Source organism: Macadamia integrifolia, chromosome 2, assembly GCF_013358625.1.
Source record: "Macadamia integrifolia cultivar HAES 741 chromosome 2, SCU_Mint_v3, whole genome shotgun sequence".
Classification (NCBI taxonomy): Eukaryota; Viridiplantae; Streptophyta; class Magnoliopsida; order Proteales; family Proteaceae; genus Macadamia; species Macadamia integrifolia.
Window position 1 is genome coordinate 17,576,649 of NC_056558.1, and position 21,255 is coordinate 17,597,903.

Consider the following 21,255-nt stretch of genomic DNA (forward strand, 5'->3'; position numbering starts at 1 on the left):
TGATTTCTAATTCTTTAGTTATAATTAACAATGGCACAGCTTATTTATTAATTTATTATTGTATATGACTACAGAAATTGAACTCTCCCAAAAATTTGCTAGAAAATGTTCAGGTTAAAGATGGGAATGCAAGGCACCACCATATAGGTTGAGACAAAAAAGCACGTGATTCTTGAAAAGCTATATTGTGTGCTCTACACCAGTAATAACTCACATCTCAAGATGTGATCTCATCATAAACCCAAGAGAATCGTTCTTCTTTCATTGAGAATGATAATGAGAATTCATAAAAATGGGAGAATTTTAAGGTCTTAATTACAGGGAGTGGTGGGGAGAGTCCAGGAGGGAGAATCTCATAGTAGTGAAGATGCAGCCATGCAGTTATCTTTTATTACTTTTTCCTTTCTTCTTTTTCTACACACTTTTCTTCCTAGTTTGGATGACATCACAAAATGCAGATTTTCGATTGGATTTTACTATGAGAAAGAAAACTGGGCAAATTGTAAAATAAAGAAAACAGGTGAAATCAGTAATTGTTCCCTTGGTCAACATGACCCAATCAAATTCAGGAGTCAGTTTCCTAGCTACCCAGCAGTGTTCCTAGCACCACTCTTTCAGAAAATGTCATTATGCCACAGAACTACCTCCAAAAAGATCACGTATAAAATATAACAACCAATATTCATGACCACCCCACCCCCCGAATCCCTGGAGCTTAGGTGTCCTATCGTTTGAGACTTCGAATTGCCTTTTAACTATAGCATCATAGATGAAGGAGCAGACGATCTCCAATGCATCCAGATATGCTCTTAGATTTCACTGAGAACCTACCCAAGTGAAAAGGCTATGGCAGGACTGACTTTGTTTTCTTTTTCTTTTTCAGCCCCCCAAAAAAAAAAAAAAAAAAAACAACACACACAAAGGTTTTAAGTATACTTCTGTATCTGCCGATATTAACCGATACGTATCTTATCTTTAAGGCACCGATACAATACAAAAAAACTTTGGTATTAGTACAAGTAAGAAACCCCATCCTGTATATACAATCAAGTGAATATTTTGTCTCATTGTACTTTATCCTCCCGCATATATCCTACGCATTTCTATATATTTCTTGACCATTTCCATACATATCTAATATCTAACGCAACTTGCATCTCTCAGTACATACATATCGATACCTGTACCTTAAACCTGCCTCCTCCCCCAAACTGTTCAATGCCCATAAAAACTTTTGGGATTGTTTAGATTATAAAACCTTTGTAATGTAACAACAGTAAAATGTTCTAAATGGCACTTAGGTATAAATATAATGCTCTTTTTTTTGTTGTTGAAGTAGATTTAATGCTCATGAAGATCTAATTATGTTGTTCAGTATGATAAAGAGAAAATAATACACAATCTGCAGAAAAAAAAAATAATACATAAACTCAAATAGTGTAGCACTCCAATGATGAGACAACGCAACAAACTACAAGACAGGATCTGCAAACTACAAAAGCAAACGTAAAGGTTAATATAGCCAAAAATAGAGATAAATATGAATCATATGCATAATTCATTCGCGATTAGTGTTTATGGTCAATTTGGCTCAGACAAATAGCATATTTATACCATAACAACATACTCCTCTAATGGTGATGGCTGTTGCTAATTGATTGTTCCTTAGAATCATCATTTCAAATGGATAGAAGCTCCTTTCCTCCATTGGCATGGCTTTTCCACCAGTCTTAAGTGTTTCATATAGAGAACTAACCTACAAAGATGAAGGCATAACCTAGTTACTCGATCAGGAACCCAAACAGCCCAGATTTTGTCTACTGTGTCTAGCAGACTCGAATGGCAGATAATTTAGGATTCTTAACCTGTCAACTTCAGGTCGCCAGCAAAGAGAGAAGAATCTAAAAGCCAAATCAGCCCATTTTCGGACCCAGGTCATTTTTCTTACCACTTGTAAATAAATCTGAACCTTTGTGTACTCTTTTGTTTCCATTTCCTCATTTCATTCTCACCATCTTTCAAATAAAAGGAACCAGGGATTTTGTTACTCGGTTGGAGAAAACAAGCATCTCATTGAATCTGACATAGTTCTTGGAAATCCTCTTCGGCATGACGAAAATAAAAATCATATCCAAAGTGGGTTGGTTTACCAGCTAAGCATGATATCAGGACAAATTTTTTGTGTGCAACTGTTTATGGGATGATAAGTGTTTGCAAGATGCAAAGAAACAGATCTTACAAGTTTGGACATCAACATTATGGTGTCCGAAGCTAAGAGTGGGTTGATGTGAGAATTTACATTGGTCCCTAATCAATAAAATGGAAGGATGAAGACTTCTCTTCACCAAGTTTTGGCCTCTCAACTGATTATATCTTGCCTTGCTTTCATGCAATCATTAATTAATGGTCCATCTTGTTGTAACCAAAGTGGTGAATTGAAAAGTTGTAACCTTCTTTTAGTTGGCCCTTGTCTTATTCCCAAAAATCTTTTAAAGGGTAAAAGAGGGTTTTCAAAATTATTTGAAGTGACTTACCATTATGGCATTGTTAAATGTTATTTGTCTTGCATGCTTTTTGAGTACACGTGTGAAACAACATGAATTTACGCTCATTGAAAGAATAAGTGTGTTTTACTTTTACCAGAAGGGCAAAAAAATAAGGTTACAACTTTTTTTTTACCAACTTTGGTTATGATAAGATTCTCCCTTTATTAATTTCTCATTAAAAAAGAGGAGAATAAAGAAAGTAAAAGATGTATGCGTATGCAAATTTACATCTATAATTTTGCCTGCACACACACGCGCTCATGTGTGCGTGCACATACATAAATGTACTGACACAAAGTATTTTTTAAATCAACAAAAATGCATTATAGGCATAACGTTATAGGGAATTAAGTTTGACTACTCTGCACCAGTGTAACATACATCCAGAGGTCAAGTTGGTCTGAAAGGACCCACAAAGCCATAATCAGTGACAAAGCAATGCCCATGCATTACAATTTTCATCTGTGCGTCACGCGCATGATTGAAACAGAGTCATGCATCACCTAATACCTGATCTAAACAGGACAAGAAGAAAAGATGGATACAAATATTAACATGACTCTAAAAGAAAAGAATTACCTTTGCATGGCATATTTTAGTAATTGCTTCCACATGAAAGTTCTGCAGTTCTTCAAGAGCATTGATATCCAGTCCAAGAAGATCTTCACTCTGGACAGATATGAATGTGAGTAAAAACATGTGATTTTACCTTTTTGATTGTTTTAGTCCATTCCTGTTGCCACAGTTAGCTTTAATTTTTATGATTAAAACATGGATGACCATTCCCCAGTTCCCTCCAAAAGAAAAACAGAAATACCATGACTAACTAATCCACACATTAAGCACTCACCGAGAAAATGGTTAACATACCTCAACATCGGTTCATTACATGTTACATATGTGGCCGTGCTCCCAACACCAACATAACCAGGGGGCAAATATAAAATAAAAAAGGAAAACTCAACTATGGAACACAAAAAACATTCCTAGCCAACTAAAGATGAGATAGGAGGAGGATATAACAGTATATCAAATACCAGGAAAGAATAACACAAACCATTGCACACAGCTTACAGAATGCCTACCTTTAATCTGGAAATAATGCTTTCCAGTTCTCTGCACCTTCTCCTTTCTCTCTCGTAGCCAACTCTTAATCCCTCCAATGTACTCCACTCATCCATGTCCCTACAAGTTTCAACTGATTTAAACATTTTACTTGAGTGACCATTAGATAAAGGAAACCCATTTTCTATTCCCGTGTGTGATTTATTGGATGCATGTAACCCCTCAGGTGAGGTTTCCTTGGAACTACAACCATTCTTCTTCATCTTTGCAACAAGCACCCACATATTTGCCAGCTCATTCTCCAACTCTTCTTCACGCATTCTTGCTTCTTCTAGTCTTTTTTGCAGCTTATTTTCTTTATGATCTCTTCCAGATAATTCAGACTCCAGAGAAGCTTCCCTCTGGCAACTTTCCAAAAGCTCTTTTTGCAGCTTCTCAACTAAAACTCCATCCTCTGGTTTTCTTAAACATGATTCAAGTTGGGCACCACTATTGTGATCTTGCCTCGCATTAAATGGCTTGTGCCTATTGCATCCATTAGATCTGCAAAGAGCCTCTTTGGCTTCAGCCAAGTCCTCAGTCAACTTTGCATTTTGGTATGAAAGTCTGGTTACTTCTTCAGCTAAATTTTTAAGCTCCACTGCTGCAGCTGATGCCAACTCCTTTGCATAAGAAGCTTCCTCTGCTAGCTTTTGGCTGTGAATTTCAAGGCCATCCTTCTCTTCAGTCAGTATCACCTTCTCTTGCTTCAGGTTTTCTATCTCAGCAGCCTAAATCATAAGGAGTAAGACTTCTGTCAATCAGCAGAATTGACGAGATATTGCATAGCAGAGCAATGGCCTGTAGTTAAAAATACAATCATACAAACCAGGCCAATAAATAAATAAAGTAACTGACCTGCATAAGAACTTGAGCATTCAAAGACATATTGCTGTTGCACCTTCTGGAGTCTACTTGGAATAACATGCCATTTGAGCTTGTAATACATGTGGGCTCCTTTTCATCAACATTTGTTTCGTCATGTGAACCAAATTCATCCTCCCATTCTCCATTTCTTTGAGATGGCTCCACTGAACAGATCCCATGAGGAATAGCCTCACTATCTGAAATTTGTTTTACATGACACGAGCTTTTATCCAACAAAGAATTAAGTTGTTCCCTTAACGAAAGGATGGTTTCCTGCATCTCAGCATTCTCAGAGTTCTGGTACAAATTGCAAAATATTGTCACTATATTGTATCCATAAACCAGAATGAGAAAGGGAAGGAACCAGGCAGTAGTAATTCTCACCTTCATCTGCAACTGCTCCTGAAGAATTCTATTATCTGCCGATTTAATCTTCAACATCCAACAAATTAACAAAAAAATGATACATCAGCATAATATAATTACAATTTAGTTTTAATCAAATTGTTAGAAGCAACCAACAAAAATACAATTATCCAACCTCAAGCTCAAACAGTTGCTCATTAAGCTGAATAGCAAGCTTGGAAAGAGCCTACAGAAGATAAATTCAATTATTAAAATCAGTAGTTAGAATTGGACAAACTACAAGACAGAAGATGTTGTCAATCAGTGGCCTTAAGGACCAGACGATCTCACTGCACTCGGATTGAATGAGCTGTCAACCTTTTTGAGGAGCTGGCCTGTATCAACTAGCTGACTGGACTTTCCTCAAGAAATGTTTAAATGTCAAAGGACGGTCCAATTTTGACTGTCAAACAGTTCGAACCATTTGGACTGTCAAAAGAAGGTGGAAATTATTATTTTAAGGGAAAAGGTTGGGTATGCCACCAGTATACCGTATGCTGGCACCCATTTTCTTAATTATGCTACCGGTATACTCTCTCTCTTCCCCTTTTTGAAATGACCGCCATATCCTTCCTCAATGATACCCCATCATGTGCCCCCATTGGTGTTGTCCGCTAGCTTACCATATATTGGCGGCATAACTATCCCTCTCCTTTATTTTAAATATTGTTTTTCAGATTTGCAAGGGTCATGGGGTTCAAACTTGAGAACTTTCCACAACACACTTGATGGAAACACAACCGCCCAAGAAGCCACTGACATTTAAATCAACAGAACTGACAAAAGAGAAGAACAAGAGAGATCGATGGAGAAGAAACAGAGTCGTATGTTACCCTACTCCCAACCCCACAGCTATATATCTTAATTAATAAAGGGTGCATCTTGTTGTAACCAAAGTGGTAAAATGACTAGTAACCTTCTTTTAATTGTCCTTTGTCTTATTCCCAAAAGTTCTAAAAGTCAGGGTTTAAAAAAAAGTCTTCAAAATTACGTGAAACTGTGAAAGTGACTTATCATTATGTCACCCTCAAGAGCTGTCACTGTCTTGCATGCTTTTCGAGTGCAAGTGAAAGACAAGGATTTACCTTTTATTGAACGAATATGTATTGGGAAAAGAAGTAAAGTTATAATTTTTTTTTCACCAACTTCGGTTACAACAAGATTTTCCCATTAATAAATATGCAAAGTACATCAATACCCCTGTATTAATCACAACTTTAACAAGAACATATTTTATATATTCAAAACTCAAAAACCATCAGGATTGCTGGACCACTGACCTTTTTGCCTGAATGATCCGATACCTGGTCCGGGTTTGAATTTAAAAAGATCGCCATCAATATTAAGTAGCCACAAGATAAATATGGACCAGATGTTCAAAAATTGCTGGCTAATTAACATCAACCTTGTCTAGATGTAACTAGATGCAAGGCTTGCAAAGACTTAAATTTGGTATAAAGGGAACAATTCATGCAATTATCATCATCCATGATCTCAGCTCTGAATTTTTTATGGAAATTTAGCACTACTCTGCATGCCATTCTTTAGAACGAAGCAGTTAGGGCTATATATTCACTTTGGAACAGTCACCTGAGACATTTCAACACTGTTTAACGCATTTGGAGTTGCCTCAATTGAACCAATCATCCGCTGTTCAAGGACACGCATTTGAAGTTTTTTTTCACTGATATCATCCTTCAACTTCAGCATATTTTCCTGGAAGCCAATAAAATCATCAACAAATATCAAATTTTCAAACTCACCACCTTGTCCATTTAGTGAAGAAAACTCACTAGAAAGTTTTAGCATACCTGAAGATGCAAATCTTCAGGGTTGCTGGCTGCCTGCTCTGACAGTCTTTTCAAAGAGCTTGTGCACAAGGCTACCTCTCCGGCCAACATTTTTACCTGTTCGCGGAGTAGATCCATTTGATCCGTTATAGTGCTCCCACTCTGTAAATATGTCATTCAGTGAATCAGAGTCCCGTATGCAATATGGAGAAGCACCTATCTACTTTATACAATTTTAAGTTCATATATAACTCAATTTGTAAATGCTAAGAAAGATGATTTAACTGCCAATACAAATGCAAACGATAAAGACACTACATAGAAAACTTATTGATGCTATGATGTAACAAATCAACAACCAAAGATATGCACTCAAAGCTTTTTTTTATTAAGGTAGTTAAGCTGAGTCAACCAATCTGAAACAATCCAAAGAGAATTGTAGGGCCAATAGTTTCTCCTGAGCACCATCCACCATCAGCAAAGCCTATCTTTTAAAGAGCAAGAACAAGGTTGTCAAAGCAACTAGTTGATACCGAGGTGTTTGGGCCTCTCCATGTGATGTGTCAGTCAATCAATGCCAAGGCAATAACAAGTGGACACCAAAAATATTTGTGAAGCTTTTCTCTTGGTAAATAAATGGGTATCAGCCATCAAATTCTACCAGGAAAGGGTGGGAGAGAGAGAGAGAGCAAAGAAAAAATGTACAGTAAAAAATATTTTGGTGGCCAAAAGTCCAAAGAAACACAAATTATTAACCTTCAACAACATAAGAAAGCTAGAAGCCCAAATAACAGTATACCACTATCCCCATAGTTACAATAAAACTTATTATCATTCACTAACACACAGATGTGACACCCCAATGTATTATCTTAAATTATGTTACAAACATGTCATGCCAAAAAAATTAAAGAATATACAAGATATTTTCTCGATGCACACAATTTGGTCGACTAGATAAAATAGCAACTTGACACAAACCATCAACTAGCAGCACATTGGCAACAATTGCCTACTAATAGCCCAATCGGTTATTGACTATCCCAAAATGCCTAGCCAGTTCCAAGGAAACACAAAGCCAATGCCTTGATAATCGTGGAACAAAATAAGGAGCAAAAATCAGAAAAGCTCTACTGTTACAAACCAAATTTGCAATGGATCATATAACCAAGGAATAAATATAATTTACCTTATTAAAAATAATTGACATCACATAGGAAAAATGCTAGAGGCCATGACTTTACTATCCTTAGCCATGTGATTAAATGGATTGTCATGAAAATTTCAAGAACCCACAAAGATTATTTGATTGGGAATTCCTAGAATTCATGTCCAACACTTCTGTAAAGCTAAAACCACACAAAAGAATTTAAGGCAAAAGCTAAAAGCTCCAACAGTGTAGATTTAAGTAAAACAAGTGTGCTCCTTCATGTAGGCAGTTGCCGAGTATCTTAGGGTATATTACCAGAACTACATTAGTTTATGTGACTGAATAAACTTCACACAACAGAGCACAATGGCCACAAGAAAAAATACAGAAATTAATGGAAAAATATATGAGAATTTGTAAAGCCTGATTTGGTAGAAATACCAAATTACAGGAAGCCAGAAGCACCATAGCGAAAAAATTTTCAAAAGCAAACAAGACAGAAAATGAGATATTGTGGGACTTCCCCCAGCGTATTTATCAGTACCGGGAAAAAGAAGAAGAAAAGAAAAGGTAAACTAACAATGAGTTGTTTTCACTCACTGGTGGCAGTGGACGCCCTCTAACAGTTGCACTAAACAGTTCACCTGCTTGGGTTTTTTCTGGAAATGAGTCAACAATTGGAAGATCATCACCTCTTCTACTCACTGATTTTCGCCTCCCTTCCTTCAAGTCATTTTGTAGAAATTTGTGTTGCGATGGTCTGGAAGATGCAGGTGAATCACTAGCAGAGGTTTCACTATCAGCTCTAGGTGATAATCCACTATGGTGCTCAGGCTTCTGCACAAGAAGTTGTTAAACATAAACAAGTGTTCAAGAGTCCCAATCAGTTAGGCAATGAAAGATCAGCTCCAACACAGACTGAAAATACAAAGGAAATAAGACAAAGCAGTTGGGGGTTGGGAGGGAGAAATAAGGCTAATGATTAAGCATGAGTTTATAAGAAACATTCTCAGGGGAATAAACTAATAACAAATATATGATGCCAAATTGTTGAACCCAGAGAATATAAAAGAAACCAAATTCCAAACTTTGAATTGTACGGTGAAGCCAAGCTAAAATATTAAGAGAGGAAAAATAAAAGTATCCTCCCTTTATATATGATATGTATTTATCAACAATGGAGGTTCTATCTCAACCGCAGTAGCCAAAAGCAAACTCCCTAATTCCTTAGTGACTCAACTGACAGAAATATGCCTTATGGCAACTAATTGGGGTCTGCCTGATGGTTCCTTTTTTATTTTTCCCAATCAATTTATAGGCATAACGATTTAGAAGATGTGACAAAAAGATGTGAAATTATTGAGGAATTTTCCTCGGGAGGGATGTTGAAGAAGGGAAGGATAAGCCTCCTTAAGTAAATTCCACACTTTTTTGGCCTTGCGGTATTTATTCATCTGCTCTAAACATGGGTTCCCTAGTAATGGCGGGGATTCACAAAGCACCACTATGGGAACTTAATGCAGGCCCAATCCAAAATCTGGTCCTCCTTTATTATCTATGTGGTACGGTATTTTAATTCTTTGAGCTTTTTTTTTTTTATTGGGGGGGGTAGGGGTAAGAGTAGTCAAACTCAGAACCACACAATTCCTGAGGCGAAGGTCCCTTGCCAACTTGGCTACCCCCTGGCGTCCTTACTAACAGAGATAGATAGATAGACATTTACATGGGCAAATAGATAGAGAGGTAAAGAGAGAAATTAAGGGGGAATTCTAAAGAAGATGTTATAAACCCCCTTTCTACGTCCTTGCCACAACCCCCCACCCCACCCCAAAAAAAAAAAATTGTTCTCCTCTAAGGGGTGAAAGGTGGTTGAATACAGCAGAGAAATTACCCTCAGTTTAAACCAGCCGAGCATTCCACGTCTTTTGTTTTTTCTGTCATCTTTAGCCAACTCATCTAAATTACTGAAATCACATCTTCCTTCAGCAGAAAATTCTGAATCGAGGCTAACGGTGTCATCATCCAACATGTATTCCCGCTTTCTATCTGGCAAATATGCTAGCTGCATCAACAATGCACCATAGTAGAATGTAAAATCAAATATGAAAAAAATTAAATAAAGAAAAGAAAAGAAGATGGATGCAATTTGGATAGGAAGAAATGTGATATCCATAAGTGAATTTCTCGAAGTATGTATGGATCTCATAGAGAAAGAAATCATTCTGTATAGTTCAGAAAATCAAGCACCTCATCTTCTCCAAAAGAGTGCCTTCGTCTATAGCCAGCCTTTTGAGGAATATTTGATGATATTGAATTCTTAGTGGAAACCAAGATTAGCTTTGTCAATCGTTGAATTCTTCCCATCAAAGCAGACTTAGCCTGTTCCTCCTCTTCCAATCTTGACTGCAATTTAACTTGACCAGCTTCCAGCTGCGAAACCAAAAGAAAGGATTTAAAATAGTGTAATGAAGACACCAACAAATCATCTTTGAAGTGCACTACATCAAACCATTCAAATAGGTCCCATACATGCAATATCATAGTGTCAAGAAGAATTTGGTTTCTGAGAAGTAAATTGAATAAACATGGCTTTATGATACTTGAGGGCATTTGGTACAGAGAAAATATCTTAAGAATTAATCATCCAAAGCCAAGTAAAAAAGCATAAGGATGCAACAAGTAGTGAATATACCAGATTCAAGAAATATCCTAAGAGAAAATTTTTGAAACAACTATTTAAGCTAACATCACATGATAGGCAGGATAAGAAATAAAAAGAGATCAACAATCCAAGAACACAAGTCCAGATACCACACAAGAAGTGCACGTGGGAATAAGCACGAACTCATCTGATAGTATGACATAAAACTTTGGCCGGAGTATGATTGGTGTTTTAACAGTTGCATGTTCATAATGTAGATGGATTTGAAAAAGGGTAACCAACATAATTTGAGGTCAACATTCAGCAAAAATCAGTAAAATTCATTGAAATTTCCGTCGCTTTGGTAAGTCTGGACTGAGAATACTGAAATACTAGTGAAGCAAGAGAAATATTGCATCCCAAAGAACTCCAAAACTTGCAGAGTAATGAGTGGCTACAAATCCATCACAAATCTACTTTTTGTATCAAGCTAAAGATACTCCACATCCTGCTCCATTTATGCACACCACAATTAACTAAAGACAAACCAATAACCAGTCAACAATCAATGCCTGAAGATGAGAGAGAGAGAGAGAGAGAGGCAATGGAAGAAAATGAGAAGAAAACAACTGAACCACGATAGATTCAGATTGTGATCTATCGTGGTCCTCCCTCCTTCATTTACAATAGGGACAAAGTTTTCTGGGTAGGAGCTGCCCCCTATGCCCAGACACGGGGGAGGGGGGCATAAAATGACCCCCGTGCCCCTTCTTGGGGGGGGGGGGGGGCGCCCCTGTGTGGGGGCATTCCCACCCAGAAAACACTTGCCCTTTATAATATTAGCTAATAGCTAACAGAGTCTTAAGTAAGACCTATATATAAATATATATATATATATATAAAATAAAATAAAAAGAGAGAGAGAGTAAGAATCCTGCTTAGAGTACAATTCTAATCACAAACTAATAAGAAAACATAAAACTAATTAGGTAAAATAAACTGACTAGGAAACTAAAATAACCAAGGAAACATAAACACATAACGATAGGGACACTCACACCATCGTGATCAATAGAAACCAAGTAGATGTCTGGCAAAAACCTTCTACTGAAAGTAGGAATTCACATTAAAAAGTGCTCTACCCGTCAAACTAACTACACTTGTAAACACGTTAACCTGCCCTAGAATGTGAAAAGTTTGATAATTATAACCTAGTTAATAACATATAGGAAAACCTTCACCAAAATTAAATATATGGGGAAACCTCCAGCTTCTGCAGAGGCTACAACCAGTTATAATCCCTAGACTTGTAAGAATTCTAGGGATTTTGAAGATTTGTCTTTTCTCTTATAGGATTAGAGGGGAAAAGGGGGGGGGGGGGGGTGAGTAACATCAACCTCCTCTTCATTTGGCTCTTCTATCCAATAAAATAAATTTTCACTAATCGAAAGGGGATTTCAAATTTCAGTTCCTCTTGTATGCCATGGGAGCAGATAGTATGAAGCATAACACAATTAATAGTCGTTACAGATGATAAAATCAGTAAGTTAAAATTTCAAATAATCAGTGCGGGCAAATATCAATCAATTCAGTAACATTTTTAGCACGAACCTGAAGTTTCAAATTAACAAGATCATCTTGGCTAGACGCAATTAGATATGGTTTTTCCATCATACCACGCTTTAATTGCTGAAGCTCTTGCTTTAAGTTGGAAATTTCCCTCTGATACTTTTTAATGAGAGACTTCTCATCCATGATCTAAAAGTACAACATGTTAGAATTAATTAATCCAGCGGCCCATGATCATGGTCAAATTTCACATATGCCACTAACTTAAAAACTTACCTTATTCTGAGATGCTTTAATTTCCACGTGCTTGCTCCGATGTGCAAATTTTAGTGTATTATGAGTCTCTTCACTACTGCTAGAAGCAGGAGTCACGGTACAGATAAGCTACAAATGAGAGTTCAGAGAAGAAAGATTCTGTCACGGAAAAAGCAGCAATACTACATTCCTAAATCAATCTGCTTCCCATCTTCCACTGGCCTATGAAAACAGTACAAATGAAGAAATGATTTTATGAAGAAAGAAATTTAATGACAAGAAACTCACAGAAATCTGTCCATGACCACTAAGAGAAGACTGCAGTAAACGGGTGAGTTTTGAATCTCGATAAGGAACATGTGTAGCTTTGCCATCTGTTAGTTTGGAAATCACCTGTAAGGAGGTAGACTCATTTAATCACTACTTTTAATGATAGTAAAGTTGCTCAAAGGCAATCTAATCACCAACCAGGTGTACATTCAATAAAATCTCTTAGGAGTTAGGACAATGCAAAAACCCTGTCATACACCTTGATGTGATTTTGTAGTTACTATATACAGATTGGAAGTTGAGTTATTATCAAGTCGAATTATTTTTCTATTGTCACTAATTCTAAAACTACAAAGGTCAAGATCTGTCAGAAGTTACTATAATATTGTACCAGCCATTATGATAAGGGATCAAAGAGGAGCTATGTTGGTCATGGAAATAGTTAATGGGGGAGATATAAGTTGAAATATAAAATATGAAAGAATGATTAAGCTTGTCTAATATGACAGAGGCCAGCTTTATTTATAATAAGAGATTAGGTTACAGTTAGCATAAGAATGAGTCATTGGCCCAGAAACATTGTACCTAGACACTTTAACAATATAAAAACATTGTGATCCCCCATAGCAGAGGAATCCTGTGGGGAAATAATATAATGCAGTTTCCATTTCTAATAGAGGGCAGACCTCAGAGGAACGGTAAGGTTGCTCCATTGCGACCTAGCGGTCGCGGATCAGGAAACAGCCTTTCCGTGAAGTGGGGTTAAGGCTGGACACACTGACCCTCCCTAGACCCCGCAGTGGCAGGAGCCTCATGCACTGGGTACACCTCCTTTTTAGTTTCCAATTGGTCATTAGAAAACAAAAACATAAATCTAAAGAACTTTTTGTGAAAAATTAATGCTTCTTTTTTTACAGGTAACAAAGAACCACATAGGAATATAGGATTGCACAAAGAAGACGACAGAAATGAATCACCCAGTATAGGAAACAATATTATTTGGGCCCAATAAATCTATAAACAACACGAGTACCAAACTTGAAAGGAAAAAAAAAAGAATGTAAACATGCATGTTAATCCAATGAATAGATAACAGTTTAACCAATTTCCTGATCAACAGATGACTGACCCCAAAGACAAATTGCCATGAAAACCAAAAAACTAAAACAGAAAGAAACAGAAGGAGCAATGACTTACAGTCCCCAGCGTAAGTAAGCTTTTGTTTATGTATGAACCTTCTTTTCTTCGTAATCCAGTTGTTTCAGTTTTAGAACTTTCAGAGCCTGCTAGATCAATTAAGTTCTGCAAAGGAAATATGAGTTATTGAGAAGACCAGGTAAAAAAATTAGCGTGAGGGCACCAACTATCCTAACTTCATGGCATAACCGTACTATATTATAGAAAACCATAAGCAAAACCTAAAACAGCCACTAGACCAAGAACCAACAAAAATACATAAAGATTAATTGACTGATACAAGAAAGATTTACCAATTGAGACAAGGACACATCTTCTTCCCCTTGATTTTCACTGCATGGGCTGCTTTCAATAGTCTAATATAAAAAATATATATATTTGTAAGTTCCTTACTGTATATAAAACTTGTTAGAAAGAACCAATATAAAAGCATCAAATTTAATTAAATAAGAACATACAGAATACTAAAAGAACACCTAATTAACCAGAGAATGTAATCTAGAATCTTTTTGTCATTAAGATACAGGAAATCATTAACCAAGTTGGACTTTTTCTTTCCTCTGGATTGGAAATAGTGAAGTTATAGTAAACAGAAGAAAGTTGCAACAGAAGTAGCTCATTGGGAGTTTGAAGGGAAAAAAGAGAAGAGGTCCGAGCAAAAAACTGAGCCAAACCAAAATAAAAGCACAGATCCAAAACAACAGGCAATGAATCAGTAGTAAAGTTACCACAGGAAACAAGGCCCCGCATATCAACCATATAATATATTCCACCTTTAATGAGGCCAATTTGCCAAACTAGGCACACAACAGTATGAACAACTCATCCGAGATCCAGTGTTAATCAGGGAATTCCTGCCTTCAAGAATTGAGGTGTTATTAGACATTGGGATGGCAGTGCTGTAGGGTTTTTCTCGCCCAATTGAGGAAACGACGAGAGTCAAAGACAAAAGCAGAATTGATGGGCACAAAATGTTTGTAGGAAGTCTCCCTCCCCCTCAAATTGTAGCAGTCCAAGTGAACTGGATTTATTTCAAACAATCCATGTTGATGCCTCAAATTTGAACAAAGAAGAAATATCCTTTTCCTATGCTAAGCAGAAGGCAAAAATGAACAATCACCAAACAATGGACCTTGAACATATCAACTGCCAGTTTGATAATGCTCTTCGGCTAGTGAGACACGACAAGAAATATCACGTCAACAAAACAGAAATGATAGAGGATCAATCAAGCTTATCATGATGCACTTGCAGTGATGATCGTCAAAGTTTCTACTGATTGCTTGCTTCACATAATCAATGGAAAGAATTGATTTCAGAGTTGCCGGCAGATCCTTTACTTCAGTCCGTTATCATCGTGGAAATTATTCATCATCATCATGACCATGCAGAAGAGATGGATGAAGCTCAATCCGAAGTAGGGGTAGAGTTGTTGAGCAAAAGGGGTGCATCAATGCAATAGGAGAAAGAGCTTCAGCAAATGTAATGTGTTGGATGAAAAATATCAGAGGAACCATGGCACGATGCTCAGCTTATAAGGCCCATTCAGCATCTAATTTCTGAGGTGAATTGTATATGATGCGGCGATGCCTAGAAGTGCTAAAGAGTAAAGAGATTCCTGAAGACTTGATGAGACAAGGTGCGGTTTGGCAGTTCGGCCTAGACTTTGTTTTGGTGATAGCACCCCTTCATCATCTGTATAGTATTTTATGCTGGTTGTAATTGTTATGGGCTAACTCATTGAGCTGATTCCCCTGTGGTGCATAATTATCAAGGTGTCGCCTAGGCATCCAAACACCTTGGTTGCCTTGGACATTGGTCTCCTAGGCAGGCACTTGGATACCTTAGTCTAGTCACTTTGTTGGTTTCGCCTTGCATCTAGGCACCCTCCAAAACCTTGCGTCTATGCCCCCTCAACGCCTTGGGTAGCCTAGACACCTTGACAACTATGCTATGGTGATAGTTGTAGTACTTTGAACTACTAGCATAGTATGTCCTTTTTTATCATTAAAGAGTAAATTATTCCCCTCCCTCCGGCCCCCTCCCCGCACACATTGAAAGAAAGACTCACATTAGATGCCACATCTAGGACCCCTCCAAGTACAATCCCCCAACAGAGTAAACCCCTGAACATATAGCTGCTGGTGTCATGATGAAGAAAAAATGGGATGAGTGCAACGATTGATTCTAGTAGTTATTCTTTGTTTCCTTTCTTTTTTTAAGTAGCAATTATTCCTTCGTTTCTGTATTCTTTATTATTTGGCCCTAATCTCTCTCTGTAGGGTTATTTTGTTAAAAGTTGTGTGAGTGGCTATTAAATTGATATTTATTTATCATTCTAGTAACAACAAAAACATGCACTCACAGGGGCATCGAGTATTCTGCATGAATTTAAGATTAAACCAAAGAGACATATTCGAGGACATATATTTTGCCTCATTCAATGTGCAATATGAACTACTAAAAGGAAAAAAAAAAAGCCATGACCATCATCGTCAACAATGAATAGAGTAAGATTGATTGATACTCAATCACCAAAGAAGAACTAAGATTAGAAAGTTCCAGAAACATCTTTTCTTATTCTAGCCCATATGAACTTTTAAGGAAATATAGAAAAAAGTTGATATGGATATGAAAAATCATTCATAATCAAGCATGAATACAGCAGAAAATGTCTGAAACTCAAATCACATCGAAATCAGGATCATTACCAAGGTGAAAATAGTATGGCTCCGACTGCTAAGTAAATTAAAATTATTAGAACCCACGTGTCTGTGCTCTGTAACAACATAATAAAACACAAGTCAATAAGAGCTAAAATGTGAAAACAAGAAATAACTGCACAAAGAACAGAAACTGAGAAGTTACAGAAAATGGTATAAGAAACATCAATTATCAAGAAATCATCTAAAGAAATAAAGCAAACAGGAAACCAGCATTTCATAAATCTCAGTTGGGTGTGTTCCGATGCTTGATCTTGGGTGTTTCAACTTTCAAGCAACATTCCTGCCCAAACTGTCCGATTACAAAAGAACAGGGATATAAGCATGCCCAGCACGTATGATCAGCCAGGTTGAAAACCCACATAAAAAAAACATAATATTAGCTTAATCTTGTTACCCTCATCAGCTCGGATTTATAATGCAAGATGAATTAGGCAGGCAATAAGAGAGGCATTGGCCGGGCTGCAGTTAAGCTAGCCCTTAGGGTCCAGGACCATGTGAAAGCCCAACCAATTTAACAATCAAGCTAGCAGAACAAAACCAATAAAGGTCCATTTATTAATTGAACCAGCTTAGGGCAAGAGACAGTGATAGAGAATCCCCCCTAATGTTCTTAACCAAAAACTAGGTAAATATAGATACAGATTTTGAATGAAAAACTAGAGCATTCTCAAGGAACTACATTTGTTTCTCTTAAAGGTTCATTACTTTGAAGCATGTGGGAATATACAACAAAGCAAAAGTTAGGAAGGAAACAAGAGGCCAAGATGGAAAGAGAGGTGATGACAAAACATATACAATGACACCCCAACCTCCCACAGCCCCAACAACACCACCTTACCAATCAAAAGATCACCTCTGTCACTATCTACAGCACTAGCACCTAATGCTGCAACTTAAAGGACCCGAATACCCAATCCAGATATAACAAGGGGGCAACAAGTGGGAAGAGAAAAGGGATGGAGAAGATTTATGCTCGCTTCTTCTGACTCTCACGACATATTAGAAGTAGACTTGTACAGCATGCCCGAACTCATACAGTCACACGTCAAAGGGTTTTTTTATGCAGATAAGTTACCTTGAGGGCTTATTTTATTGGAAATAAGCCTTGGGTTGGATTATGTAGGTATTGGGCCTTTGTTCCCATTGGTTCTCTTTGTAATAGGCCACTTTAATGGGCCTAAATTATGGGTAGAAAGTAGGAAAAAGAAATTTATTTCATTAGCTTAGTTAGAGTCCATATCCCTTTTTCATTTTCCAAGGTAGCATTAAGTACCTTCCCATTTTCAGTTTTCTATGTCTTAGGGGCAGTTTTCAATGTCTATGATTTATTATCTATGTATGGGAAATTCCGAAGAGGTTTTGGAATCTAACAGTCTCTTTGATGTTATTGTGTTGTACTCAAGATTTCCACCTCTATATAATGCAAATTCTGGCTGCTCTCAAAGGCAACCAACAAATTTTCAAGCATACTATCTGAGTATTTTCTTGTGCGACTCAAAAAGGCTTAGGTGAGACTCCTACAATGAGGAACTAATAGGACTCTAACTTGCCAAAGTTATCATACTATCTTCAACATTCAGCATCATCATTCAAACACCAACACAGCAGGATTAGACTGAGCCAAATCTGACCCCAAGTTGTCCAGCCCCTACCCCTATTCTCTACCAGCTTTCAATCTTGCATGCTGGACCATTAGATCGGCACCAGTTTTACTTCCCACAGCTTAGAAGGATCATAGATTTTCCTTGAGAAAATACTCAAGGAATGAAGCAGATATACAAATGGCTATCGAAATAAAGATGAGTGACTCCTTATGAATAAGAATGAATACCATCAATGGATAGATGAGATGTTCCATGTTGCAGTAGTGAAACCAAAGTTAAGTACCTTCCCCAGATGCTATCAAAGAAAGGGCATGAGCAGGTGACAGAACAACTTCCTCTTTAATTCCCTCAACATAGGTTCCCTGCCAACCAAAAACACTAGACACATTCAAATAACAAGAAAAAAATAATAATATTCTGAAGAAATAAGGGGAATGTTCGATGGTTCTAGCTGGAACAAGGAAAAAGGGGGGAGATAAGTGAAAAAATGAGTCTCATAAGAGGAACATTCTGAGTCAAACAAGATCTCCCACGGGTGTTGCTGAGGGGGATATTGAGGATATCAGCAAAGTGCTTCACAACAACCAATCTTTAATCCTACCTTTTACCTATACCTTTTGCCTATTTTGATATTTTAGCCTGCAGAGACTTCACCAATAGGCTACAAAGTGTATCAATAATAAACTGTCAAGAAGAGACATGCTTACAATTACATATATACATCAGCATGCTATATCTTCTACGGTTCTACCTGCGATTATAAGTGGGAATTCATGTCTAAATGGGGCTACTTCAGACCCTAGCATCCTTTTTGGGAACTTGTTAGGCCTATCTCCAGCTCCAACTAGAGTATTGTCCAGAATCAACTTACAGCTACTCATGCAAGATCTTGTTAGATATCTTGATAATGGGATTCTAATTATGTGATTATCTGAAAAGAAACTCTATGGCAGGATCCATCTAGTTGGAAAAGGCTTAATTAAGTTGTTGAGCTGATTATTGGTCAATACCTGTCAGACCATGTTTCTGATTCTAGAGAATTCAAAGGTGTGAAAATTAAGGAGCCTGACAACCTGGGTCTTTGCTGGAAAAATGATCTGGATCCATGCAATGTGTATATATTGCTTTCCATGGTATCCTACATATAATCATAAAATGGCAAGTTGGTAATTTATATTTTAGCCTGTTAAACCGTAGGATGTATACAATAAAGGCTGAACCTTTCTTATGTGAAGGAGAAGGGGGTAAACCTTGCTTCGATACCAGGTGACAATATTGGAATATAAGTAACCACAGTGCAGAAAAGAGCGAGAGATTTGAGGAAGAAGAGAGAGGAGACTGCTACAGAGACTAACAGCCGATAACTGTAGCCTCCCCCTCTATCATTATATGCAAGTGATATGGACCCTTTGTACCGTGAGGGTACAAAGGGTACATGTGTATATCTCGGTAGCTTAGGTGTTAAGTCACTCACGATGGCTGGCTCTTAGTGTCTTATGGTTGGGATTATATCCTGCCTATATATTTTCCTTATTTTCTTTCCTACTTTCGTTTCCTAGTTAGGATAGATTACAATGTCCTTGTTTCCTTTTTATATTGTAAGATTGTTGAGTATATAAATAAAGGCAAGGGGAGACTGCAGGTCACGATTCTGTGAACTCTACAGTCTCGGTTCTTACAACTGCTGGTTTATTACATCTGATCTTGTTATAATATATATATATATATATGTTAGATCAAACACCAAGAAACACAAAAAATAAAGAGAAAATAGATCCGCACAACACAGAGATTTAACGAGGTTCACACACCAGGTGGTGTGCTACGTCCTCGGGCGAAGAAGAAGATGTTTCACTATGCAGAAGAGAGATTACACCCAAGCAGCGGCGAGAGAAACTTGCCCTGAAACCCTAGCTCAAAAAAACCCCAAAATACAATGACTTTCTCAACAAGCAACAGTACATTATTATACTCCAAGTCGCGGGTCGACCCATCGTCGCGGTCGAACCATACCGCACCCCCATACGAGATCAGTGATGGGCTCCATCACATATCTCAAAAAACTTCCCATTCGGGTCGCACCAAAATATGTCATCGGGTCAATCTTCAAAACGCAAGAATTCAAGACAAACTTAATATATATTATATTCTATATTACAAAAGAGCAAGGACTACTAAGTCAATATGATAGGCTAGAAGACTAAGACTTTCGACTAGAAAAAGTAAATGACAAGTAATCTAACTAGATACAAAGTATCCTAGACTAGTAAAGAAAGAAATAAAGAGACAATGCAACACCCAAGCAAGTCTACAACAAGATTAAACCACAATCCATGATAGAGGGACTCCCCCTATCATCTATACATCTAACACTTAACCACAATTTAACACCCCCCTCAAGCTAGAGCATACAGGTTACTCAAGTCCAACTAGGAACAGCCTTTCTAAAACGCAAGACCAAACAAAGCAATCAGTTTCTTCATGTCACATCCCCCACAAAATGACAACGACTTCAATGTGTTTGGTTCTAATGAACACCGGGTTGCTGGCAATATAGATAGCTGCTTGGTTATAACAAAACATCTGAAAACCAAACTCTTGAAGCAAATATCTCTACAACATAACTCAGTTGTAATATGAGCCATAGCTTGATCATGTGGTGATCTACGATCATCATCAACAACAGCCCATTCAGCATCAGAAAACCAATCAGATCAATATTTTGATGAGGACGATAAACAAACACATTCCCTAGAGCACCCTTCAAATACTTTAAAATACGAAAAGTTGCCTATCAGTGAACCTGCTTTGGTGATTGCATGAATTGACTAATGACACTAACAAAAGAAATGTTTGGTCTGGTAATAGTTAATTAGATTAGCTTTCGTACAAGCCATCTATACCAATGCACGTCTTTGAATTCATCACCATCAGTTACCCCAAACTTCTGATGTGGGTCCATAAGAATGTCAACAGGCTTAGAAGCAAGCCTACCAGACTCAGATAAGGTCTAACAGATACTTCCTCTGTTAGTCTAATTCCCTTCTTGCTCTATAAAACTTCATTGCCAAGAAAATACCTAAGAGCACCCAAATCTTTCATTTGAATGAACACTTCAATAGTTACAAGGG

At 37.4% G+C, this 21,255-nt stretch overlaps 1 protein-coding gene across 1 annotated transcript in view; it reads right to left on the reverse strand.

The window, feature by feature from the left end:
- Nucleotides 1–1,425: 1,425 nt before the first annotated feature.
- Nucleotides 1,426–21,255, reverse strand: part of LOC122089380 (kinesin-like protein KIN-7E, chloroplastic) — a 30,493-nt gene continuing 10,663 nt past the window's right edge. The window contains exons 8-25 of the mRNA XM_042659063.1: nt 18,408–18,486; nt 16,506–16,573; nt 14,088–14,150; nt 13,795–13,899; nt 12,616–12,720; nt 12,349–12,456; nt 12,115–12,261; nt 10,110–10,292; nt 9,754–9,924; nt 8,463–8,699; nt 6,734–6,874; nt 6,513–6,638; nt 5,059–5,109; nt 4,902–4,949; nt 4,509–4,814; nt 3,632–4,381; nt 3,126–3,215; nt 1,426–1,492 (exon numbers count right to left, since the gene is read on the reverse strand). Coding sequence (XP_042514997.1) covers nt 1,472–1,492; nt 3,126–3,215; nt 3,632–4,381; nt 4,509–4,814; nt 4,902–4,949; nt 5,059–5,109; nt 6,513–6,638; nt 6,734–6,874; nt 8,463–8,699; nt 9,754–9,924; nt 10,110–10,292; nt 12,115–12,261; nt 12,349–12,456; nt 12,616–12,720; nt 13,795–13,899; nt 14,088–14,150; nt 16,506–16,573; nt 18,408–18,486 — 2,799 coding nt within the window. The 3' untranslated portion in view covers nt 1,426–1,471. The remainder of the gene's footprint in view (nt 1,493–3,125; nt 3,216–3,631; nt 4,382–4,508; nt 4,815–4,901; nt 4,950–5,058; nt 5,110–6,512; nt 6,639–6,733; nt 6,875–8,462; nt 8,700–9,753; nt 9,925–10,109; nt 10,293–12,114; nt 12,262–12,348; nt 12,457–12,615; nt 12,721–13,794; nt 13,900–14,087; nt 14,151–16,505; nt 16,574–18,407; nt 18,487–21,255) is intronic.